Below are 26,112 nucleotides of genomic sequence, written 5' to 3'. Positions count from 1 at the left end.
GTTAATTTACCTACCCCAGAACAATTCCTCTAGGGGTCTACTTTTCCCTTCCATCCACTACTGCACGAAAACAGGCAGTTTTGTTTTATTTGTACGTTCTAATATTATACACTTTGTTTTATTAGGTATTTGCTGGGAACAATGACCGTAACACCTTGGTTTTCCATAACCTACCCAGTACTATTAGTGCTGTCTTTGTGCGTATTCATCCTTTCACCTGGCATTATTATATCAACCTTAGAGTAGAGCTCTACGGCTGCGCAGGTACTATTTTTTTTATAATAGTCTGATATCTTACTTAATGACTTTATTCGATGTCATTTTTGTTATTGCAAAGCCAATAGAGTAATTTGACGCAAGGGTGACCATCTTGGATTCTGGGGCGTCCAGAGGGCAAAACCAAACAAGAATGTCAATAATAATATATAGAGAGTTTTGTGTGTTTTTCTTTCGTTCATGTCAAAAGATGATCGATGTGTCGTCTTTGGCTGCAATAATAACAGGCGATATATATAGAACAATTAAAATAATCAAGACTCACGTTGGCTCTATTTGCTTCCCTGGAGGCCCTCTTGACATAATTCCTTGCAATCCAAAAAGGGTGCCGTATCGTCGAAGTAGCCAATTATCTTAGTGAATATCATGAATGTCATAACCATCCTTCATTTTCTTTCGTTTTATATCGAAGAAGGACGAGACGTCAGTATAGCGCTTAACGTTTTGTATGTGGTGTTTAAGTTCCCCTTATCCTCTGTTGTATTCAACATAGTATATACTATCATAGTCTATTGACAATGACATCATGACAGTGACAATGACATGGCGTGCAGACGTCTTTACTGTCGCTCTGTATTTTTGCTCAATTTTATTGCTCTATGGCTTATCTTTTCATATGAATATGGAACTAATGGATTCAACGAAGTCTTATCTAGCAATAATTTGTCTTTTGGTGGAGATTCCGTGAAGATTGAAGAAATTTCCATTCTTGTTCGTGGAACCACAAACGCCTAATAATTCGTATAGCACGTGGCAAAGGTTACTTCTCTTCTCAAATTAAGTACCATTCAAATTCTGTCTCTGGATTCCATCTAATTCGTCTATTTATCAGTGGAGATATATGTTTAAATCCTGGTCCTGATAAATGTCAGACTTGTGGTCGAACCATCGCTAAAAACCACCGAGTTCTGAGTTGTGATATTTGCAACCGTTCACACCATATCAAGTGTCAAGCATTTACTCCTAAGGATTTTCTGAGGCTGAAAAATAGCTCTGAAGGCAATTGGACCTGTCCAACATGTATCTCTGATGTTTTACCCTTCATTGATAATCCTTTTAACGATAGTTTCAATGATAATCAGAGTGAAGACAAGAACAACAAGTCCTTTAATGGCCAGGAAGCCGGAGAAGATTCTATCGAATGGTATGAATCTAATGTCAACAATTATTATAAATACAACTTGAAACTGGCTCATATTAATATCAATGGACTGTTGAATAAACTGGACGAAGTCAAAGTCATTCTCAACCGTAAATTATTTGATGTATTCTTTATTAGTGAGACTAAAATCGACAAGACCGTATCAGATTCCAAACTCAAACATCCTGGTTATCGCTTATTGCGACGAGACCGTAAAAAAGGTGGTGGTGGTTTATTGGCATACGTACGTGACGATTTGGTCGCTTACAGAAGACATAAAATCGAACCTGATGATTTGGAGTGCATGTGCTTGGATTTAAAGGACTCTACCAACTCTCGATTTATTGTGCTTGCCTGTTACAGATCCCCAGGTAAATGCAAAATATCTGACTTTATCCAATCTTTATCTACGACTGCTGAGGAGATTTTTAGATTACGAAATGAGATTCTTATAGTGGGAGACTTAAATATGGACATGTATGAAAACGAGCTGGATGGAAGAATACCTAATAAAACACTGGTTGAGTTCTGCAGAAAGTTTTGCTTTGTTAACCAAATATCCGAACCGACTCGAGTTACTGAAAAATCCAAAACATTGATTGACGTCATTTTGTCTAGTCATGCTGAGCGCTATGCAACTAGTGGCACCTTACCTCTCGGAATCAGTGACCATGACCTTATTTATATTATCAGAAAATGCAAATTACCGAGACCTAAACCTCGCACTATTGAATATCGCAGCTTCAAGAACTTTAAAGAAGAGGATTTTATTTCTGCTCTGCAAAACGTTCCTTGGCATACTGCGTTTAGTTACGACGATGCTGATGAAATCTGGGATCATTGGTCAAAACTTTATAAAGACATACTGGATTTACACGCTCCCTTAAAGAAGAAGCAAATAAGATCTGACCAATTACCATGGATAACGCCTGAAATATCGCGTGAGATATCTCGTCGCAATCGTCTTTTTAAACAACACAAGAAAAATCCAACAGTCAACTCCTGGGAGTTGTATCGTAAACAACGGAATAAAGTTAGATCTCTCAAACGTAAAGAAACAAAGGCCTTTTGTTATAAAGCCTCAAATAATATAAAGAATCCTGGTGAGTTTTGGAAGAAGATGAGACCCTTGATGCCCAACAGTAAATCTTCTGGTTCAAACAAAATTCAACTGATTGAAAATAACGCCTTATTATCTGATTCTAAACTTGTAGCTGAAACCTTGAATGATTATTTCATTAATGCTGCTGGTTCATATGATTCTACCTCGAACGATTTTTCTGATCACCCAAGCATACGTCGTATTGGAATGAAGAACTGTGATCTCAACTTTGATTTTCACATGGTAGATGAACCGTATATAAAGGATATTTTGGATAAACTTAACCCCAAAAAGTCAGTTGGTATTGACAAGATATCTCCTAAAGTCCTCAAGTTCTCGTCAACAATTTTATCTTGCGAAATTACACGTCTCATCAATTGTTTCATTTGCAGTCAGTCATGTCCTCTGGAATGGAAATCTAGTAATGTGACACCGATTCATAAAAGATCGGACGAAACTGATAAAACTAACTATCGTCCAATTTCCATTTTATCGACTATTTCCAAAATCTACGAGAAAGTTTTATATGATCAGATATATACTGCTATTTCTCCTCATTTTTCTAACAACTTGTCTGGATTTTTAAAGGGACATTCCTGTTGTACAGCTCTAATTAAAATAATTGATGATTGGCGTGCAAGTTTTGATGATAGGAAAGGAATTGTTACCATAGCAGTAGATCTCAGCAAAGCCTTTGATTCCATCAACCATAATTTGCTTATTGCAAAGCTTAAAGCCTACGGCTTTAACACAGATGCAATTCTTCTTATGAAAGCCTATCTCCTTGGTCGCCGCCAAAGAGTTCGGGTTGACAACGTATTTTCTGAGTGGCAACCAATAACAGCTGGAGTACCTCAAGGATCCTTACTTGGACCGCTTCTGTTCAACATCTTTGTGAATGACTTGAATGACTTCATCTCTACAGTATCTCTACGTATGTATGCTGATGACACTACTGAATACTATGCTGACTACTCTCCTATGGTACTAAACTATACTATCAACAAGGAACTTAACTCCATCAAGGAGTGGGTTACTAGTAACCATCTGTCAATCAACACTGTAAAGACTCAAGCTCTCGTCATCGGAACGAACACTTACAAGTACAATCTTCTATTGGGTGATAATCCTGTGAAAATCAAGGACTCTTTAAAGATACTTGGCATTACCATTGACTCAAAATTAACTTTTGAGGAACATTTAAATGTCCAGCTTAATAAGGCTTATGCTAAGACAAACGCTTTACGTAGAATAAGACGTTTAGTTCCAGCGCATGTTATGATTCAATTATATAGGGCTTTTATTTTGCCTCATCTTGAGTATTGTAGCCCTGTGCTGGTGGGAATATCTAAGTCACTCTCAAAAAAATTAGAAGAAGCCAATTATTATATTCTTAGAACTTTATTAGGCCTATCTAAATCTAATTCTTATGACAGCATTCTTAAATCAATTAATATGCGTACCGTAGAACATAGGAGATATTTCCAAGTTTTAGTCTTACTTTTTAAATGCATCAAAGGGAATGGCCCTAGATATATTAATGACTTTTTCAAATTTCGTACAGTTAAGTATAATTTAAGAGGCTCTGGTACTAAACTTGAGCAATATTCATTTAACAGTAAATGGCGTCTTAATTCTTTTGTATCCATAGCTAGTCATCTTTGGAACAATTTACCATCTAATGCGAGAAATGCTGTTAACGTAAATAGCTTTAAGAATATCATACGTAAATTAGACTTCATACCTTTTATATATCGTTAGATAAATTTTTATTTATCATATATTGGATTTTTTTTTTTTTTTTTCTTTTTCTTATTTCCTTTATTAACTTCCCATTGTAAATAGATATTTATCATTTCATATTTTATATTTATTGCATATATACATATATATATTATATTTTATATCACTTTAATTTAGGTTATTTCTTAATAGATTAGTGCACGTGCGCATTTTAAACGAGTATGTGAAATGCTCCTAGGCGTTATGTGGATAAATAAACTATTATTATTATTATTATTATTACTATTAGACTATCTACTGAAAGCTTGATATTTCTTTGGACCTAAAACCCTATCTGTCTTCCAACAGACAAGTACTGTAACAGAGCTCTTGGCATGGCTAACAAGCACATCAAGGACTCCAGGCTATCAGCGTCAACAGAGATCAACAGACACTATGCTGCTAGACTTGGTCGTTTGCACCTTGTTAACAAAGGACGAGACAAGGGGGCATGGTGTGCTAAATATAACAACCACTATCAGTGGTACCAGGTATGTTGAAACTAAAGCACCTATCATCTCGGTTATGCATAACACAATCCAGGGTTGTTAAAAAACATCGGGTTCGCTTCGGCTCGACATAGACCACGATGTGTTGATGTGTTGTTTTCTACTGTGTCAAAAAGTTTTTTTCTGCAGGTTGTCTGGTTTTCCTCTAACAGTAATCAAAAATTAACATATGAGTTGAGAATTGTATGCAAAGAATATTTAATGTAGTGGTAGTGTGTGAGTGAGTGTGGGCCAAATTGAAAACCAGTATACATACACTGAATTTGTATCCCACTATAAAAAAATATTATTAATTTATCATTAATTTTTACCCATATTTCGGAATAGTGATAGACCGACACCCTTTCCCCTAAAGATGCTTATAGCATCTTCTTGAGGCTGGTAAAGTCTAAAAATGAATTCAAATGGATGTTTGATTTTAAAACAGGTTGATTTTGGCCGAGCAATGAAGGTCAATGAGATTGCGATCCAAGGTAGACAGGCCTACAATAACTTTGTCAAAAGCTTTTACGTCAGATACAGCTCTGATGAAGTCCACTGGAGCTACCAAAAAGAGACAAACAAAATCAAGGTAAGACGAATAAATCAAAATAATGAGGCATTTAGATAGTTTTACATATTGACCCAATAACTACTTGACCATTGCAATAGTGCGCCAAAGCCACCATTTTGATCAAAATACAGCTGGGTCATAAAGGTATGTATCAGTTGTTATTCTCATTAGAAATTTGTGGCGTCGTTTGGTGCGTATATTCGCGTCGATCCCAAAGAAACAAACAACAATAACAGCAAGAAAAAAGTCCTCGTAGGGAAAAGGAACAGCAAATTTTGCTCACGTGTGAGACTCAAGTTGAGTCGAGGAAATATGAAGTGGGAGACAAGTGCAGCAATGCTGCACGACTCTGAATATTTCTGTAAATTTTGCTATTCAAGTTTTCATTCTGTACGTTTTCTTTTTGCAGACTTTCCCAGCCAACAGGAATATGTATTCCACTGTAACAATAGCCATGAATCCACCAGTCCTTGCCAGATATGTAAGAGTCTATCCACGTGGATGGCACTCTCGTATCTGTATGAGGACGGAGTTCTACGGATGTGAAGCAGGTAGGCTTATCGAAATGCATACCAACTGTGTACTCTAACTTCAAAGGGGCTACAGTCTGTCAAAACACTTGCATATCTTTTTGCACCGCAAATCCGAGGGCCAAATGTAAAACTGGTATTTGCACTTCAAAATTGCGGTCGTTGTAATTTAGCATGCAGTTTAAAATCTTATTAAAAAAGAAAAGTTGATACTTTTATAAGGCAGTACCGTGAATACAGCAAAAATCCTTAACAGAAAGGCGAATTGTATGAAATAGAAAAACGCTACGCTCACGCAAGAAAAATATATACACCATAAGTCTTCGTTGTCATTTTGCATGTTTTATTCCTAAGATGGTTTATGTAGTGTCAGCATGATTCCCATCAACCAGAAAACAATTGAAAGAATAGTTTACTAAAAATAGTCCAAATTTAAATTCTCCGCCAGACCGCTGTGAAATTCCCCTTGGTGTCCAAGATGGTCGCGTCCTACGTAACATGATGCACGCCTCCTCATACCATCCCAGTACCTCATATAGACCATGGAAAGCACGTCTACACAGCTCATCAGGCTCCTGGTATTCTGGAATAAGAAACACTAGACAGTGGCTCCAGATTGATCTTGGAGTCATCTCTTATGTCAGACGTATAGCCACTCAAGGAGCTTATAATGGAAACTCATGGGTCAAGAAATACATTGTCTCGTATAGTGTTAAGGGGTTCAGGTTCATTCCTTATAAGGAGGGACAACGAATAAGGGTAAGATGTCAATATAAGCCATATTATTTATTTTTGACCTATTCCCTCAACTCATTATTGATAAACATCTTCCGGGGTATGTTTGTAGAGGTTTTATTTGGGGATGCCTAATAGCTCGGGGCCGTATGTAAATACCCGTAAACCGGACCTCTTTTTACTGTCAGGGCCATTTTTCAATTACGTAAAATATATTTATTACGAGAGAAAATTTATTAAAAAAGACTACTTTTGTTTTCAAAAATCGGACCACTGTCTAAATGTTGGCTTGATTACAAGTTTGATTATAAGTTAAAGAACGACGGCACACTTCCAGAAATATATAGAACTCTCATGCAGGACTCTAGTTAATGTGCGCGCTGTTAAAAATGTTTAAATTTGCGAGTTCCAACACTAATTGCACTCTGAAAAAGATCCATTGTTTTGGGTCGAGCCGAAAAAAAAAATCAAATAGGTGTTTGTAGGTTGGGTTTAACTTCATTTGGTTAGAATTGTCTCTTCGACCTTTAACCTAATTCCTTTATTTTACCGAGCTTTGCCCAGGGTAACATATAAAACTCGTTACAATCGTGTAAGATAAACTTCGCCATCAGAACAATGAGTGCGCGCATCAATTTTGATCTTACAAAAAAGGTTGATGAGAGAAATATATCCAAATGTTGGCAAAAGATTTTTAAAAGCGTTTCAAGAGAGAGAGAAAAAATTAAGTACGTCTATAGGAGCTATATATGTCGACGATTGTTAACTCAATTATCGTTGCAGATGTTCTTTGCTAACACGGACAGGTATCAAGTCACATTTAACAGGCTTCTTAAGCCAATCAAGGCCCGCCACGTAAGAATTCATCCAAAATCATGGCAAAGCTACATTGCATTGAGAGTCGAGTTGTATGGCTGCAGACTTGGTGAGTTTAGTAGTCAAAATATCGTTACATGTTTATAGTACTTATATATTCTATAAACATTTGCTTCATTCACTTTGCTTTTTGTTTTTTACCTACGTACCTACCTACCCATCCAACCAACCAAACTACCTACCTACCTATATAAACCAGTCTATCATAAAAGAATATCAAATATATTATCGTTTTCATTATACAAGACATATATTTTACTCCTATAGTACATTTATGTATAAAACAAAACAAACAAAAAAATATACATAACATAGCAATATTTCATTGTTATTCAATTGTTTCTGTTTCTAGCTTTTACGATTTGAAAATACCTGTAAATGTTGAGGTCATGTTAATAAAGCAATTCCACTACTACCTACCTACCTACCTACCCACCTACCCACCTACCCACCTACCCACCTACCCACCTACCCACCTACCTACCTACCCACCTACCCACCTACCTACCTACCTACTTACATACCTAGCTAGCTACCTAACTAACTACCTTCCAATTATCCTTTTTTTTTTACTGTAGGTAAAATCTGTAACCAACCCCTTGGCTTAAGAAGTGGCCGCATTCCTAGCAGCCGTATCTCTGCTTCATCTAAATACAACCAATTTGGAAAAGCCTCCCGCGGTAGACTTCACAGCAGAGCCCGTGGCCGGTATTACGGATCATGGATCGCAAAGTTCAATAACCGTTACCAGTGGCTACAGGTGAATATCTATAATAAAACATGATGGACATAAGGGTGAATGCTTTGGGGTCTTATTTAGATGAAGGAAAACTTTTAAACTTTTGTTCCAAATTCACTTGACCATTTTAAAATTGAAAAGAATGATTCTTCATATATAAAACCTCCTGTTGTCTATAAGTGGTTAGACTGTCAAGTTGCTCGAATGACCACTTTAAATGGCGGTCCCGTCTTTCACACTTCATCATTCTAACCAATAAAGGAGAGACGTAAAAGAACCACTGAGGACGTAAAAAAATACCTGGCAGTGACCACCCTCAGTGCCTACACTTCATAGCAGCCATCTCATGTTTGTAAATTGGATAAAAAGCAATTTGACATTCGCCGTTGATTATATCTACATTAAAAGGGTGCTATATCAAATCATAAATCATTACTATTAAATCATTATGTAGGATCTTATCTAGTTACGTTGATAGATCTCGTCCGGGAGTAAAGATACGCAATTCCATGCCCATCATGTTCATCTCGACCATGAACTATGTGCTATATCAAATCATAAATCACTATCATTGAATCATTACATGACGAGCTGGAGAGCCCATTTTACGGTAAACAGCATGTAGTCTTGGTTGCTACAGATAATAGTTAATCCGATTTCCGTGATGTCAAGATGACGAATGCCAGGCAAAAACATCAAGCATTTGTAAATATGCCTACACTCGATATATTTAGAGTTATAAACCATGTCGCTCGGATATGAAAGTCCCAATAAGACACCCAAAACATAACATACTTGTCATATAATCACTTATTACCTGTAGCATTAAAAATGCCAATGAAACAATTTGATTGAAATAAACATTTATGAAAATATATTTAACCCGCTCCCAAAAGAACAACACCAGCAACACAAGCTAAGAACAGACGTATTATGTACAAAACAGAAACAGAGTCACATCTATCACAAAACACAGTGATCTAAGTAAGCATGCAAATTATACAGGTATACGAGTACCTAAGTATAAATGTGCTTACAGATCTATCACAAAACACAGTGATCTAAGTAAGCATGCAAATTATACAGGTATACGAGTACCTAAGTATAAATGCGCCTACAGATCTATCACAAAACACAGTGATCTAAGTAAGCATGCAAATTATACAGGTATACGAGTACCTAAGTATAAATGTGCCTACAGATCTATCACAAAACACAGTGATCTAAGTAAGCATGCAAATCATACAGGTATGCGAGTACCTAAGTATAAATGCGCCTACAGATCTAATACATAACACGGACAGTGACCTAAGTAAGCATGCAAATTATACAGGTATACAAGTACCTAAGCATAAATACTGCCTACAGATCTAATACAAAGACAATAAACGCACATCACATACATAAAATAACAGCAAAAGGGTTAGATAGGCAGTGATAATGTGTAAGAAAAACTTGAAATGCTTTGATCTGGCCCAATAGTTTATCGAAACTTTCTCAGTGACCCTTTCAAATAAAGCGCCACAGTAGAGTCACATGATATCTTATAACGACGTAAATATTGTTTCAGTGATGTAATGTGCCGTCCATTGATAGTGGCATGCTATGTGCTCATGCTGTGTTAATCCGTACGATGACATGCATTACGCAAATATTCCCTATGCAATGAATAGAAATGACATCTGAGACCAGCACTTTGAAAGTGCTGCTTCACGCCGGTAACTAAGCCGAGTAGCTCGTCATGTGTAGGATCTTATCTAGTTGCGTTTATAGATCTCGTCCGGGAATAAAGATACGCAATTCCATGCCCATCATGTTCATTACGACCATGAACTATGTGCTATATCAAATCATAAATCACTATCATTGAATCATTATGTAGGATCTTATCTAGTAACGTTTATAGATCTCGTCCGGGAGTAAAGATACGCAATTCCATGCCCATCATGTTCATCTCGACCATGAACTATGTGCTATATCAAATCATAAATCACTATCATTGAATCATTATGTAGGATCTTATCTAGTAACGTTTATAGATCTCGTCCCGGAGTAAAGATACGCAATTCCATGCCCATCATGTTCATCTCGACCATGAACTATGTGCTATATCAAATCATAAATCACTATCATTGAATCATTATGTAGGATCTTATCTAGTAACGTTTATAGATCTCGTCCCGGAGTAAAGATACGCAATCCCATGTCCATCATGTTCATTACCACCATGAACTTAGAAATATATTTGCGTCATTAGATTGAACTTTAACCATTTGCCATTTCTCAGTAACCTAATTCTTGGGTCAATCCCCAAGACAACCTTATTTTAATACTAACACTATGTATGTGTTTGTAGGTTGACTTTGGAAGACCGACTAAGGTCATGATGATCTCCACCCAAGGACGACAGGAAGCCAGACAATGGGTGACTCGTTACCTCATCCAACACAGTGTGGATGCTGTGCATTTTGTCTATTACAAAGAAAGGAATAATCTCAAGGTATAACAAAGTTTTAAGAGAGACTGTAAGAAAAACTCGAGAATCGGGCGACAATGAAAATGAATATTTCTTAGTTTTATTTCCCCAATGAAGTCTATTTCTAAGACACTTTCAATCTCAGAAACAAAATAAGGGACTTAAGATTTTAAAAATCTACGACGGCGACGTCAACCGTTCTGATCATTGGAGATCTTATTTAAAACATTGTCAGTAAAGTCTACTCATCCACAGAGAAATCATAGTTTAAAGAAGTAAAACCCTTAAAAAATTATCATTACACTTATTTACGCTTCCGGTTGCTGTCGCTGTCGTCCATTTTTTCAATTCTTTGAAGTCCCCTTATAACGGGCCGTCAGAAACGTTCTCGGTTTTTCACAAAAAAATTCCAGTCTTTCAAATGTTATTATATTTGTAATAATTTTATTCACTTTCTCTTTATTTTCTCAGTATTTCTATGGAAACAGAGACAGCAATTCTGTAGTGTCAAGGAAATTCTTCCCTCACATTAGAGCTCGTTACATCCGGGTCCTTCCTTACAGCTGGTATAGACATATCAGTATGAGAGTTGAGTTCTATGGATGCCATATTGGTGAGTTCCAGTTCCGTGTATTTTTTATTGTTGGGTTTCATAGATTTTGTTCACGTTATCACATAACCTATTCGAAATAAAGCGTTTAGCTTTTTCCTTAACATATCCCCCAAAGGTTTTTCTTACCAAAGCTTAACGAAACCAAATATGCATAGCCCCTATCAATGCAATTTTAATCTCCACGTACACACCATACAACACGGGCATAGTTTTTTCTTTCTTCGCAAAATCAATAAACTTTATTTAAAGAGGGTGGCGTATTAACCCAGTGAGTTATCTAACTTACGACCCTAAAACTAAACATGTGAGTTGGGTATTGGTTGGGTGTTGTATGATGTATTATAAAAATAACATGTTATGAATGTCGCGTTCTGATTGGTTTGGAGCGCGTGCTTTATGAGCGCGCGCGCCTTTTCCGTTGCGAAATTCTTATCTAAAGAAAGGTTATTGTAATTTATATTTTATAAAAGAAATAAAAAATGTAGTGATAGTGTGTGTGAAGCGAACTTCAGTGAAGCGACTCGTACAGGGAATAATGGTTGCAAAATATATATAAATTACGACCATTGTGTGTCTTTTCTAAGCATCCCGATACATGCCCCTTGGAATGGAAGACTACCGTATCCCATCTGGTGCCCTCCGCTCATCCAACCACGACAGCTATTACAAATCCAATGGTGACCGCGCCCGTCTTAACGACTACCCTCGCAGTGGATTCCTTGGAGGCTGGTACACACCACACAGGAATCATCACCAATGGCTACAGATTGATATTGGAAAGATGGCTCGAGTTACTGGTATTGCTACACAAGGAAGGATGCATTCTAACTACTGGGTTAAGACGTACATGTTGTCTTATAGTAACAAAGACAGGGGATTTAAATATTATACAATGTTTGGAAAACACAAGGTACCGTGTTGAAACACCTTAATTACAAATTTCGTTCTTAATGTCAAAATCTGTTCTCTTTCCTTATTTCCGTCCTTCCTTCTTTTTGTTCTTCTTTCTTTCCTTGTTTCGCCCTCCCTCCCTCCCTTCCTCCCTCCCTCCCATCCGTCAATCCATCCTTTCTTTGTTCCTTCCTTCCTTCATTAATTCCTTCGTTATGTTCTGATTCACTTCGTTCAAACAAACTTAAATTATTTACCCTTTATATTAAGAATAGAACAGATTGAGACAGATATATGGTAGGTTGGCTTGCGGACCCAACAAAACAATGAAGTGAATAACTGCTTAACATACTCTGCATACCAACGGAAAATACATTTTCGTCCTTCCTTCCTTCCTTCCTTCATTCCTCCTTTCCTTTCTTCTCTCTCTCTTTCTCCATCTCTTTCTTCCTCCTTCCCACCTTCCCTCAATTCCACCACATGTATCCACCCATTCTCACATCCATTATTACTTTTTCGTTTCGTTCTTCCTTTCTGCCCTTGAATCCCCTTTGCAGAAGTTCTTCAGCATGGTAAACTAAACTTTCGAAAAACAGATGCATGTTAATATATGATACATGATTATTAAAAGTGGTACGTACTACATAGGTTTTCCTTGGCAACTATGATCGTTACAATACTGTGTTAAGAAGAATCGAACCCAACATCCACTGCCGATTCATTCGTATTCACCCAAGATCCTGGCATGGATACATTGGCATGAGAGTCGAACTGTACGGAGTCAGACGACACGGTATGTTTGCAATCCTATTTGTTACACTGATACACCATTGCGTAGATCCTTTGGCTTTCTCGCTCCAGTACATTTCGTTCGTGGTTTCTTTCATGACGGCGGGTGTCCGGCCTCATGTTCCTGAGTACTGGGGCTCCTCTGACGCCAAGGGTTACTGTGATATAAACCACAAATTAGATATCACTAACAAGAATTCAATAACAAGAATTCAAATGAGCATAAATGATTAAATAAAATGAATTATGCATTGTGTTTGTTTGTCCCCAACATTGACAAGAGTTTTTTATAAATCTTGTTTGCCAAATATATATATATATATCCAAAAAAAAAAAAAAATTGGGTTGTGTCTTTTGCGGTGCAGGGTCGTATCCAACAACAGATAGGGTGCATGAGACCACTCATCAAATTGGAAGTTTTCTTGTTACCATCATATCATTGGATAATTTTGGGATGCAATTAATTTTAGGTACACCGCTGCTGTGTGTAAGATTTAAAAAATTCGCTACTAAATATTTGTAATGCTATTTCTCCAGAGAGGTACTGTGACAATAAACTGGGAATGCAGTCCGGTCGAATAAAGAACAGTCAAATGACAGCATCAAGCATGCTGAATAAGAAATACGCCCCATATCCTCGCTCGTCTACTCAGGACCTTCAAACATGGTCTTCAGCCAGCGTGGATACCACGTCAGCCGTCCAAATCCTGGCTTCAGGTTGACTTCCGTCGTACTATGAAGGTTGATGGTATCTATACACAAGGCCAGGAGAATGCAAATTACTTTGTTAGGTCGTTCTATATAAAATATAGTCAAGATCGGGAGCATTTTGCCGAACAAAGACAATGGATTGATACATATAAGGTATGTTATTATTTTGATTCTATTTTAGTCTTTATGTTTGAGAATTTGTTGGACAATTCCAACATGGTGGTTACGAAGTCTTATGTCACAAAATACTCCAGAAGGAGACAAATTTAACACAAACGTATTTGTAATCTTCAAAAAAAAAAAAATAGAAGCGCAAAAAAGGAGTTTTCTTTACAATAAATTATCATTTTCCTTGATCTCTTTTTGTCTTAAAGAGTGAATATTGTTTTGCTGGGGCATTGTTAAAAATTTAAAGGGGCTTACCGCTCACTCTTCTTGTCTTATACTTCAGCTGCAATTTAGCTAGTATTTTCTGGGAGGAAGCCCCGTTTTAGAACAAAACATTTTGATTAGAAAGCAAAAAAATGAAATTTATTTTATTTATTTTTTCTTCTGAAAAACAGTCAATTGTTCCTGCCCCTTACTATAGCTTTATTCTTCGATTTCATTTTTAAATTCATTTTTTCATTTTTTTTCTGTTTCCCTTAGCTTTTCTACAATAACTACGACCACAAGGGAGTGAGATCATTATTCTTCAAGCCGTCAATCATCTGTCGATTCTTCAGAGTCTACCCTCGTTCCTGGCATTCTCGAGCCGCTTTGAGACTTGAGATTTATGGGTGTCCTTGGAGTAAGTTTACCTTTCAGTAGAACAATGCTTGTCTTCAACATCTTCCGTTTCATACAAATCTCTGCTGTACAGCTTAGAAAACTTTGCGATTAAATGAGGCAGTTTTCATTTATTTATTTAGAATGCGGCAGAGCTTACATTTCTTTGGAGTTTTGCATTGAGTGTCGGAAGTTACATAATGCCAAAGGTTATTACCTCACTCTCTTTAATTAAAGCTTTTTGTGTTGTATAGATCGCTGCGATGCACCATTAGGTGTACAAGACAAACGTGTAGCCGATCAATCCATGACAGCCTCCTCATACCAAAGCTCCACTTATGCACCAACCCGAGCCCGTCTTCACCTTCCATATGGATGGACACCCCGTCATAACCGACGTGGCCAGTGGCTTGAGGTAGACTTCAGTGCCATGGCCAAAGTCACGAGGGTCGCTACTCAGGGCCGTAGTAATACTCACTACTGGGTTAAGAGTTACTATGTGACGTACAGTAAAGATCGCTCATCATTTACTACTTATATGGAGAACCGCAGGAGAAAGGTGAGGCAATTTGCAGTGCTTTTCTTTCATTACCTCGACCCAGAAAGCAATAGACCAAATGTGAGAATGCTGAAGATTCTGTTTGAACCCGTATCAATATCTATGTATTTTTACATGAGCAACCGTTAAACAAAGATACGCTAGTCTACAGAGAATGACGCGTGGTCTGCAATGAGAAAAGATTACGTCCAAGCTAAAAAGGCCTTAAATTATTTGCGTAAAACTGAACAAATTTAAGCTACGCGGTTTTTCTATAAAGTTTAGCAGACTTTAGATTTTCCAATTACAGAAATACGAAACGAATAATCGGTTTTAATGGAGATACGTATGCTCAAACGAAAACGTTGTCTCGACTAGGCAAGTCAAAAGTGTTTACATTGAAAAAAACTTGTCCAGACCGGGTACCAGGGTCACCCTCTTTTTTTTTTTTAGGGTAACCCTACCAGTAGGCTGACCCTTAAAGGCGAGGCAAAGTAAAATATCTCATGTAAACGGTCGAGATAAATTTACAGAGAAATTAGAGAAGAGGGTCTTTTTCTTTCCGGCAAGCTATGCATCTTTAATTATATCAAGGTTATATTCTTCCTTTTCTAGATATTCCAAGGAAACTACAATCGATTCACAGTAGTAATCAATAAATTCCTTCGACCTCTAAACGGTCGGTATTTCCGTATCTACCCAGTAACATGGCGAAGCTGGATATCTCTGAGAGTAGGAATTCTACGGCTGCGTCACAGGTAAACAAGCAAACTATTAACGCTCTTAGAGGTTGTATGTTGAATTTACTAAGTTGATGAGACCGGAAGGTCTGTACCGTCAGTCTGGCTCTGACTTTTCAATTGGAATTATTTGAACACTTCATCTGCTATGACTGGCAATACACTTTTGTCTCACTCTGCTATGCTTTCTGGGGGGAAGGGGGGCTTCTTCTTTTTCTTCCTTCAAATATCACGTTGTGAGCTGGCGTTTATTGTGCATGTCGTGCATTTTCCTATCTCCGAGTGGTTCAACACCAGTGTTTAGTTATTTAAAATGTATTTATATTCTTTCAGGTAAGGGCTGCAAGGCTCAACTAGGTTTACGAAACGGAAAACTCCGCGACTATCAGCTGAGTGCATCATCAAGCTGGGACAGAAACCATGGACCACAAAATGGCCGCTTATACTTCAAGAAACGAGGAGCCAGAGTGGGTGCTTGGTGTGCCAAGTATAACACGCGCAACGAATGGTTCCAGATTGACTTCCAGGCTGCTACTCGTCTCAATAAGATATCAACTCAGGGAAGACATGATGCTGATCAGTGGGTGACCACTTACCGGCTCAGCTTCAGTACAGATGGTGCTAACTTTGCTATCTACAAAGAGGGATATAACTACAAGGTACACATCGCTATTCATTTAGATAATTAAAAAAATATATTTAGTCAGTAGCTTTCATATTTTTGATTGTTAAAAGTGGAAAACCAAAGTTTCAACAAGGAACTTCCAACTACTGAGTTCGCGTTTTCATTGAAAATTGCTGTAACTTATATATTCCATCTTTTACAATAACTTATAAATTTATTTCAGCTACGACTCTTGCGTCCGTACTACTTTGACAAAATGATAACGCAGTCAATCTGAACTTTATAGTTTATTTAATTTTTTTTGCAGTATTTCAAAGCCAATCGCAACCGAAACGATGTAGTAAGCCATCGATTCTTCCCTCACATTCGATGCAGGGTGATACGTATCCTACCCTACCAATGGCATCGACATATTTCTATGAGAGCAGAATTCTATGGATGTAGAGAAGGTAATTATTAATACACGGAAGGATGCACGGAAAGGACGGACGCACGGATAAATAATCAATATTAAAAATGAGGAGAAAATAAGCTAATAATTTATCTCATATACCAATATTTTTCAAGATCGCTGTGCCATGCCAATCGGACTGGAGGATGGCCGAATCACGGAAGGTCAGTTCTCTGCGTCTTCATATTACAACAATCACCTCTCACCAAGATACGGCAGACTGAACTTCGCTTATGGCTGGCGTCCACGTCACAGAAATCGTAACCAATGGCTACAGGTGGACCTGGGTGATATCACTACCATAAAAGGAATCGCTACGCAGGGTTCCCGAAATTATAACTATTGGGTGAAGAGCTATAGACTGAGTTACAGCAACGATGGTGTTGGATGGAGATGGTTTAGGAATAAGAATAAGGGCATCAAGGTTACTAGAATATTGATTTATGATATTAGATAATTTTTGACAGTATGTAGTGCCATTACAGTTGGAAAAGAATTACAATCATTGTGGTAATAACAAAAATGATAATAGTAGTAATAATAAATTAGTTTGTTTCACTTGCTGCTGGTTGAGATTGCATTTTTCCCATTTCATATGCATGACCTCCTTTAATTTGAGTTGGAATACCAGTTTTTATATGTGAGTTCCCTTATTGGTAAGAAGGGGCTCACGGGCGCAAATGCATAAGTGATGGGATATTTTGCCATCCATTTTAGTACTTTAATGAAAGGATCATTCACTATGAAAACACTTCCTACTTTAAAAATAGAGAATTCCTTGGAATTCGTCCTAACGATTGTCATTCTGTTTTATTAACAATACAGATCTTCTCTGGAAACAATGACAGATATAAGGTCGTACAGCATTTCTTCAAGCCAATTCGAGCAGCCATGATCCGTGTTTTCCCTTACACTTGGAATGGTTGGCCTGACATCCGTGTTGAGTTCTATGGCTGCACAAGTAAGAAGTGATGACTAAACCATTCATTAGCCATCCCGAGCTGTTTCTAATTATTCTCTCATTTTTGAGAAGTGATTTTGAGAAGCATTTGTTTATTTTTATTTCTGTTTTCATGTCTTTTTTTCTCCAATAAAATATTCACTTTAATTTAGTATATTTTAACATTTCATATACCCAAAGTATATACCATTTATGCAAGGGTCAGCTAAAAGACTGTTAGGATCAGAGATTGTGATTAGCAAACCCAGTATTGATCTTATGTATCCTAGTTTTTCTCCCCCCCCCCCCCCCCCTCCCAAGTAAATGCACACAAAAAATCATTTGTTAGCTATCGAAGTAGTCTAAACCAAATACCATTTCATTGCAGTCAAATGCAACAAGGCATATGGAATGCAGAATGGACAAATCGGAAACAGCAGAGTAACCGCATCAAGTGAATGGAACGCTGCGCTCGGTGCCAGTCGTGCTCGACTGATGATCGCGCGTCATGGAGCTAAACTAGGGTCTTGGTGCGTAAGCAACCGCAATAACAACAACAGGCAATATCTACAAATAGACCTGGGCCGAGTGAGGAAAGTTACTATGATAGCAACACAAGGACGTCAAGATGTTGGTTGGTTTGTAAGGCAGTACTATGTGAAGTACAGTCAAGATGGATATCACTGGGCAATTTACAGCCACAGAAACTCTCCTAAGGTAGATGGATAAAAATTGAGTGGCTTTCGTCACTTGTGGGAATGTACTGCGCATGCTCAGAAAACATGCTCTATGCTTATCGATCCCTGGTTGACGCTAGTGAAAAAGGAACAGCGCATGTTCGAAAAATTATGGTTAAAATGCAAGGACACATTGTCGACATTCTGAACAAATAAATACCTTTTTCACCATTCATAACTTTTTTAGTGCGTTCCTCTTTAAGTTTCTGTTATCTGTCGTCTTTTTTAAACTATAGATAGTAGTCTGAAAGGAATTTTTGTTTTAGATCTTTTATGCCAATACTAACAACTTGGCAGTCAAGACAAACCATCTGAGTCCACCAATCATTGGGCCGATATGTACAAATTAACCCAAGGTCATGGAATGGCTACAGCTGTATGCGTGTTGAGCTTTATGGATGCAAGACTGGTAAGAAACGATATTACAATGTTTCCTAACGAAAACACTATGTACCTGATATTCGTTACGATGGGATGGGGAGATGTTTCACCATGGTATTGCCATCATATGCATATTAATTTTTTCTAGCAAGAAAATTTAAAAGTATTAAACATTTTCTTATTATTTCATGCCTCGAAATCAGAAAAGCACCTAAATGGGTTTCGCCATTTCTAATGATGAGTAATTGGCGACAAAAACGCGCGTGTTTTGGGCTCTTGCTTGGGGCTCTTGCTGCACCTTTTAACTTGTTAATAGATTTATTCCAACCTTTGATGGCAACTAAAAAGGACAAAAAGGTGCCCTTTGCAGCTATGTGAATGATGCAACTTTCAGTTATCATTAGGGTTTGCAGCAACCATAAGTATTATGACATGCACAAGCGCAGGATAACATTCCTGCAGTATAAAGTAAAGTAATTTAAGTTCATTTGTCATTGGTTGGCAGATGCTTGTGATGCTCCTCTGGGTGTCCAGGACAGACGCATTCGTCACGAGATGTTTACAGCATCGTCAATCATCCATACATACCGAGGACCATGGAGCGCAAGACTCTTCCAAGTGTATGTATCACTTTCATTAAATGACTCAGATTTTTTGATTTTGCTTGTTGTCCGATCCTTGTTTCTTTATCCTGCTGCTTTCATTGCCATTTTGATATCATCGTTAATGTTGTTGCTACCGATGATGATGATGATGTTATCGCTGTTGCTGCTACTGTTTTATTTATGTATTTAATATTAGTTTGGTTGCTGTTACTCGTTTTTGTTTGTCATTTGCAATGATTGTTTTGTGGTCACGGTTTGAGGACATTGCAAGTGGTCTAGTTATATTTCATTTTATTTGGGATCATTGATATTGATGATTTTTGGCAACCTCCATCCTCATTTTCGTGTGCAGTGGTCGATGTCTTCCTGTTGCTTTTATAACGTGACGAGGGCAAGTGGGGGAGTGTTACTTCCCTTTCGGACACATAGATTTTTGTTACTCTTTGCGGCTTTCTTCTTCTCTTTTATTTCTGCGACTGTAACTTCAACTTCAACTATCTCTGCCCAACTCTGCTTCCAACTCGGATTCCAACTCCAATCTGACTATCCCTGACCAACTAATTAAATTATGTGCTACATGAACTTAAACATCATGCCATTTCACAGACTCTCTGACGTTCATTGAGTCACTAACGAATTTTCTCTTATGAATGAATTAATATCAATAATTTCTTCTTTACAATCACTTTTCCACTAAAATATTCTATATTTCGATAAATGTCAAAGCTGTACGTTCAAACCATTGATGAGGCGTTTGCTGCAATTAATACGATTTTGCTTGTTTAGTTTCCAATATAATAAATGTGACTATGAAGCTCTCTCGTGTATGCATTACATATGAAACACGCCTATTAAAGTAGAACACCATTGCTTTACAGGAACCGCGGTAGAACATACGGAGGATGGTTACCAAAAACAAGCAACCGAAAACAGTGGATGCAAATCGATATTGGTTCGGTAGCCCGAGTGAAGAGAATCGCCACTCAGGGTCGCTATGATGCAAATCAATATGTCAAGTCCTACACCATCACATTTAGTTTGAATGCACACAAATTCTATCCTTACCGAGAGGGTCGTGCAGTCAGAGTAAGTTTAAAACAAAATCTTTACGCTGTTCCACCACTATTTTTATTTAATGGTGGTTTTTCTTACTTGGCTCTGTTAGGTCTTCAAAGGAAACATGGATAGATATATGGTAGTTACTAACACGCTATACAGGCCACCCAAGGCTCGTTATGTTCGTATACATCCTCGCACTTGGTATGGTTTCATTGCTCTGAGAGTCGAACTCTACGGTTGTAGATTAGGTAAGTTGATATGTTATCATCAGTTCAAGTTGAAGAAAAAATGCCAGGAAAGCTTAAAATACACAAATCTATTTTTGGGTGCATAATATTTGAGTAAGCACTATAGACCTTCTTAGGTTATGTTGAATGTTTTCCCATTTCAAACCATGTGCCATTCCTTAGAGTATAATTTCTTTGTTTAAGCATTGTGCATATGAAAAGACTCATGGCACGTGCTCTAAAATTGGTAAATGTCACACAAAAAATATTTGATGAATGATTTCGTTTTTCATTGCAGTTCCTCTTTGCAATAAGCCAATGTTACGCCGCATACGCAGCAACCAAATGACCGCCTCTTCTACCTTCAACTCCAAGCACGCCCCATTCCTGGGCAGATTGAACCAGAAGAGCAGGCGAGGTAAGTCAGGCGCATGGTCCGCTCTGCATAACAACTACGAGCAATGGCTGCAGGTTGACTTCGGTGGACCAAGTAAGATTGTCATGATGCAAACCCAAGGAAGACACGATGCCGATCAGTGGGTCAAATCTTTTATCTGTACTATGGCCTAGATGGAGTTCGTTTTACACCCATGAGATGGACCACTGGAGGAATACGGGTAAGGGGGAAAACGGAAGTGCATAGTCACAGATTGATAAATTACGTGATTATTTGCCAGAACTAAAGACGTCTCTTTCTTAATGAGGTCAAAACAAAAGAAGTAACAATTTTGATAATAAAAAACTTCATTTTTATCAGTTACGGGGTCACAGGTTCATGAGGCATGCAATCTTCCATTAACTGAATTCCAAAAGTCAGGGTGTTTTGGCTTTTGCTAACATGCCTTTAGCTTGGCCGAAATCTTTTCCCATTTAAGACCTTCAGACCCAGATTCTTTGTGACCATTCATATGACACCATACATCTAAATGTGAGCTACTAGCTCGCTAGTAGTTCACATGCTTTTAGTTCTACCTCATTAAGCTACGACACTGCACAAGTTTTTTAGTCCTGGAATTAACTGCAATATATTCTTTTTTATTAAGTTTTTATTCAGTAAATATGTCATTACATTTTTCAGAAAATCATGTATCGATTGTTTCTTAAGAAACACTAACATAAAAGTTTGGCTTTTCTAACATGACAGAACTACCCAGCGAATGTTGACAGAAACTCAGTCAAGTCGTATGTATTCAGTCCAGCTCTTCGATGTAGATTCATCCGAATCAACCCAAGATCCTGGCATCGTCACATTTCCATGAGACTTGAATTCTTTGGCTGTCGAACAAGTAAGGCATTGCGATGTTTTGAGTATCTTGTTCACTGCCTAGGTATTTTCATTAATACAAAAACAGTTGCACAATGCCTTCTCCTAACACATCATGGAATAGTCCATCTGTTACTTGTGTTTTCTTAATATGCACACTGTGTGTATGCTAGATAATCGAGTGCCTCGAGGGATTTTCCATGGTATTTTTCCTCAAAGCCATAGCATGTTATAATAATGATTAATGTATTTTTTACGAGTCAAAAAAAAAAAAAAAACCTCACAATGAGCGTTTTAAGGTTTTGGATATAACATCAGTAATTCATTAAAAGTTATTTGAACAAAGGAAGCTCGAAGTTTTTTTGCCATCTTGTAACAGTCATGCATGAGACTGTTAATGACCTATTACATTATAAAAGCTCTCTTGACTATATGACCTTGTGTCTGTGTAGATGCATGCTACATGCCATTGGGTATCGAAGACAGACGAATCCCAGATGAAGCCTTCACATCATCCACTTTTTACGACCCCAAGAATACAGCACCTAGTCAATCACGTCTCAGGAACTGGGAATACTCTAGAGCTAACTACGGTTGGCGACCAAGGACTTTCAATACTCGTCAGTGGCTTCAGGTTGACCTTGGGAAAATGGCCAAGGTCACTGGCGTTGCTACGCAGGATATTCGTGGACATAACTACTGGGTGACTCGATACAGATTGTCGTATTCGTCTGATGGAAGGAGGTTCCGGTCCTTTAAGGCTTATGGACGAGATAAGGTTTGTTGGGCTGCTTAGCAACTAACATTAATAACAATGATATATATATATATATAAAGCGCATTCTATTACCTCATTTGCTATACTGAAACGGAGTCTGTGAAACTGCGCCTGCGATCAAACAAGGTCGCGGTTTTGTACAAAGTTTGCAATAGACCTTTTCTGATGTCCTTGCATGAAGGCTAGGTTGGTCTGATGCGGTCTTACATTTACTGTAACTTATCAAGTTCAACCACTTAAAATGCCGATTATTTTGTAGATATTCAGCGGAAACTATGACAATTACCATGTTGTAGCACACAAAATAAATCCACCAATCAGAGCACGATACGTCCGTATTCACCCAGTCAGTTGGTACCGTGGTATTGGACTTCGTTGGGAGCTTTATGGTTGTAGGAAAGGAGGTAAATAAAAACTAAGGCTTCATGAAATACGTAGCCATAGCTTCTATTCATAATTATTCTAAACAAAATGAATATGTCCAAGATTCCCTGGACATGGACTGCCAAAAACAGAAGTCGAGAAGAAGAGAAGATACAGGAAATTGTGTAAAATATAAAAAAACGATTGTTGTTGATTGCAGCTATAAGTAATAGTAAGATACCAATTAATATTTAACAAATAAAACAGTTTTTTCTGACGATTATCTCTAATAAATAATCATTTTGACCTCAATCTTTTGTTACAGGAGAACACTTCTGCAATGCCGCAGTCGGTATCCAGAAAGGCTCTCTCAAAAACAGTGCCTTCTCTGCCTCGTCTTTCCGACCACGTGGACAACCTTTCCTTGCCAGGCTACACAGGCACTCCAGGGGATACCTTGGTAGCTGGGTGGCTGCAGGCAACGGCAATAACCAGTGGGTCACAGTCGATCTTGGTAGAATAAAAACTATCATCGGCATCAATACACAGGGACAGTTTGATAAAAACTACTATGTTAGTCAGTTTTATGTGTATTATAGTCAGGATAATATCCACTTTGCTGTACAGAGGCACTGGTATGGTCCATATCAGGTAAGACATGGTTTTAAATGGTTTTCTAAGGTTAAGCTCACACTCATGCTTGTTATTTATCAAAGTTCAACAATTTAGATTGTGTTTACATAGTACCGGACGAATTTTAAGCGGTCAAACATTTGTTCTTTTAGAGGTTCCTTTTACACGAGACTGAGATATTCGAAAAAAAGGTCGTGTAAACATAACGTATTTCTCATACAATTAAAGAAACACAAACTCCCACAAGTTCAACAAACTAGCTAAGATATCTCAGTATTTAAAACTGTGATCGCGGAAAATTCATTATAAATGAAAAGTCTTAAACTGTAGTACCATTTTTCATTTCTTATTTTGTTCATTAGATGATCCAAGGAAATCGTGACAACAGAGGCGTCCGCACCAACGCTTTCTATCCACCAATCATTGCTCGTTACATTCGCATTCGACCAATGGGAAGACGAGGAATGAACGCTATGAGATTTGAACTTTATGGATGCAACTCAAGTATGTAAAATACATTTATTTATTATTTGTTTTTTTTCACTATCTCTTTTCTGATCGGCTAAGAGCTCATTTTTGATTCCTGAAATGATGTAAGAGAGATCATTTCATTTCGATCAAATGCAAATTACGTTAAAAAATCAATTACGCTATAATATTACGCCAAACATTATATCTTCTTTGAATTCTGGAAACAGGATGGATGCCTTTGTGATTACCATAATTACCATTTGTATAATAGAAATCGCACGATCTTTAGTATTTATAGGTACGAGGGATGTTTTAAAAGTTTTCAAAATTGGACCAGTTTGGGAACTTTCAAAACATCTATTTTGAGTATCTATAAATTTTGAATTGTACGAGAATGTTATGCGATTTTTTGTTTATAATACACTCAACAAAATTGAGCAACTTAATTGGGACTCTACAGAGTACAACTTGGGATTTAATTGTACTCCTCTTGTCCAATCAGAATCGAGTAATTTTGTCAAGTTTATTATAAGTGTATTTAAAGTGGGTCATGTCACCTGCCTTTTTGAAACCAATCCTTCTTTTCTCAGATTGTGATGCTCCCCTTGGATCAGAAGACGGCCGCATCGCTAACCAAGAGATAACAGCATCTTCCTACAGTAGCACCTCATATGGACCTTGGAAGGCAAGACTTCGTCAAAACAGTGGCTCATGGTGCTCCAAATACAGAAACCAAAAGCAATGGCTGCAATTTGATTTTGGTGCTGTAACTGTTGTCAAACGAATTGCCACTCAGGGATATCATACTACTGCACAGTACTTTGTCAAGAGTTATTCTGTATCCTATGGCAACAACGGATTTTCATTCAAATACTACCAGGAAGGAGGAAGAACAAAGGTTTGTGTACGGTTATAAAAGGATGTTCCTATTTCGCCTTGTTCCTTTTTGCTTCGTTTATCCCGAGTAGCGTATAAATTCTTTGGGTAAACAGGGTATTTACACCTCTTATATTACAGTAAAACCCCGCGTATAAGATTTTTCCAAGTCAGCCTGAACAGGTTCTTATATAAATGGTGCTTAACTTGAAATCAAGCAATCTAGGAAAAAGAGTAATCTAAGAAAAAGAGTACTTGTATAAGCCTTTTCATAGTTTAAGAATCGATTCCACTGCGCATGCGATTTTATCCCGAATTTCTCATCTTCTTTTGTTTAATTAAGAACAAAAGAAGGTTTAGTCAAAAGAAGGTGAGAAATTCGGGATAAAATCGCATGCGCAGTGGAATCGATTCTTAAACTATGAAAAGGCTTATTGGCGGGCGTGATATTTTATACATTAAATAATTCACACGTTTTCATGCTAGCTACATGGAATATAGTAGAGTCCAAACAATAATAGCACATAAATCATACAAAATAGCGCTAAGTTATGCACATGTATTTTATTATTTACAAGAAAATAAAACAGATTGACTTTTTATTTGGAAATTAAGACCTACTTTGAAATTTCAGCCTGAAATGATTCTTATGTTAAATGGTTCTTAAATTTTAGGTTCTTATACGCGGTGTTTTACTGTACTCCTTAAAAAAGTGCTGGAATTTAAAAAAACATTGATAAGCATTAAGTCATTGATGAAAAGTATTTGATTACTGCTTGAAAATAATTCTAATTGTAAATTGTCAATCTTAAATTAAGTTGAGCATAGCTCGTTTTGTGTTACTCTTGTTTAAAAACATCTTCCGCAAAAATGTAATTGAAGTCTGAACTTTATTTTCATAGTTGCCATTTGCGAAAAGATGTGTATTATTCT

At 37.4% G+C, this 26,112-nt stretch overlaps 2 protein-coding genes across 2 annotated transcripts in view; both read left to right on the top strand.

Annotated features, from left to right (window-relative positions):
* Positions 1-26,112, top strand: part of LOC116296299 (uncharacterized) — a 104,335-nt gene that overhangs the window by 160 nt on the left and 78,063 nt on the right. Inside the window, 33 exon segments of the mRNA XM_089036821.1 lie at positions 126-264; positions 4,611-4,792; positions 5,238-5,381; positions 5,773-5,914; positions 6,342-6,652; positions 7,412-7,553; positions 8,083-8,264; positions 10,600-10,743; positions 11,191-11,332; positions 11,917-12,242; positions 12,872-13,016; positions 13,550-13,729; positions 13,776-13,876; positions 14,372-14,513; positions 14,746-15,050; positions 15,645-15,708; positions 16,103-16,428; positions 16,702-16,843; positions 16,962-17,269; positions 17,671-17,806; positions 18,174-18,502; positions 18,789-18,861; positions 19,409-19,523; positions 20,387-20,594; positions 20,674-20,815; positions 21,093-21,350; positions 21,353-21,411; positions 21,939-22,080; positions 22,511-22,836; positions 23,096-23,240; positions 23,525-23,850; positions 24,195-24,336; positions 24,894-25,201. Of these exon segments, the coding sequence (XP_088892947.1) occupies positions 126-264; positions 4,611-4,792; positions 5,238-5,381; positions 5,773-5,914; positions 6,342-6,652; positions 7,412-7,553; positions 8,083-8,264; positions 10,600-10,743; positions 11,191-11,332; positions 11,917-12,242; positions 12,872-13,016; positions 13,550-13,729; positions 13,776-13,876; positions 14,372-14,513; positions 14,746-15,050; positions 15,645-15,708; positions 16,103-16,428; positions 16,702-16,843; positions 16,962-17,269; positions 17,671-17,806; positions 18,174-18,502; positions 18,789-18,861; positions 19,409-19,523; positions 20,387-20,594; positions 20,674-20,815; positions 21,093-21,350; positions 21,353-21,411; positions 21,939-22,080; positions 22,511-22,836; positions 23,096-23,240; positions 23,525-23,850; positions 24,195-24,336; positions 24,894-25,201 (6,276 nt within the window).
* LOC148907224 (uncharacterized) lies at positions 977-4,302 on the top strand. The gene is made up of 2 exons (XM_089037073.1): positions 977-1,420; positions 1,556-4,302. The coding sequence occupies exon 2, from the start codon at positions 1,722-1,724 to the stop codon at positions 4,278-4,280; it is 2,559 nt and encodes an 852-aa protein (XP_088893199.1). The 5' UTR covers positions 977-1,420; positions 1,556-1,721; the 3' UTR covers positions 4,281-4,302.

This window comes from Actinia tenebrosa, unplaced genomic scaffold (assembly GCF_029948245.1).
Source record: "Actinia tenebrosa isolate PJP-AT-01 unplaced genomic scaffold, QUT_ActTen_1.0 PGA_scaffold4__44_contigs__length_22323623, whole genome shotgun sequence".
In the NCBI taxonomy this organism is placed as follows: Eukaryota; Metazoa; Cnidaria; class Anthozoa; order Actiniaria; family Actiniidae; genus Actinia; species Actinia tenebrosa.
Note: the sequence above shows the minus strand (reverse complement) of the source record. Positions and strands in the feature narration are given on the sequence as shown.

What these genes read in the sequence shown, in the direction of transcription:
- LOC148907224 (XM_089037073.1), top strand. Translation starts at nt 1,722, where the DNA reads ATGTGCTTGGATTTAAAGGACTCTACCAACTCTCGATTTATTGTGCTT.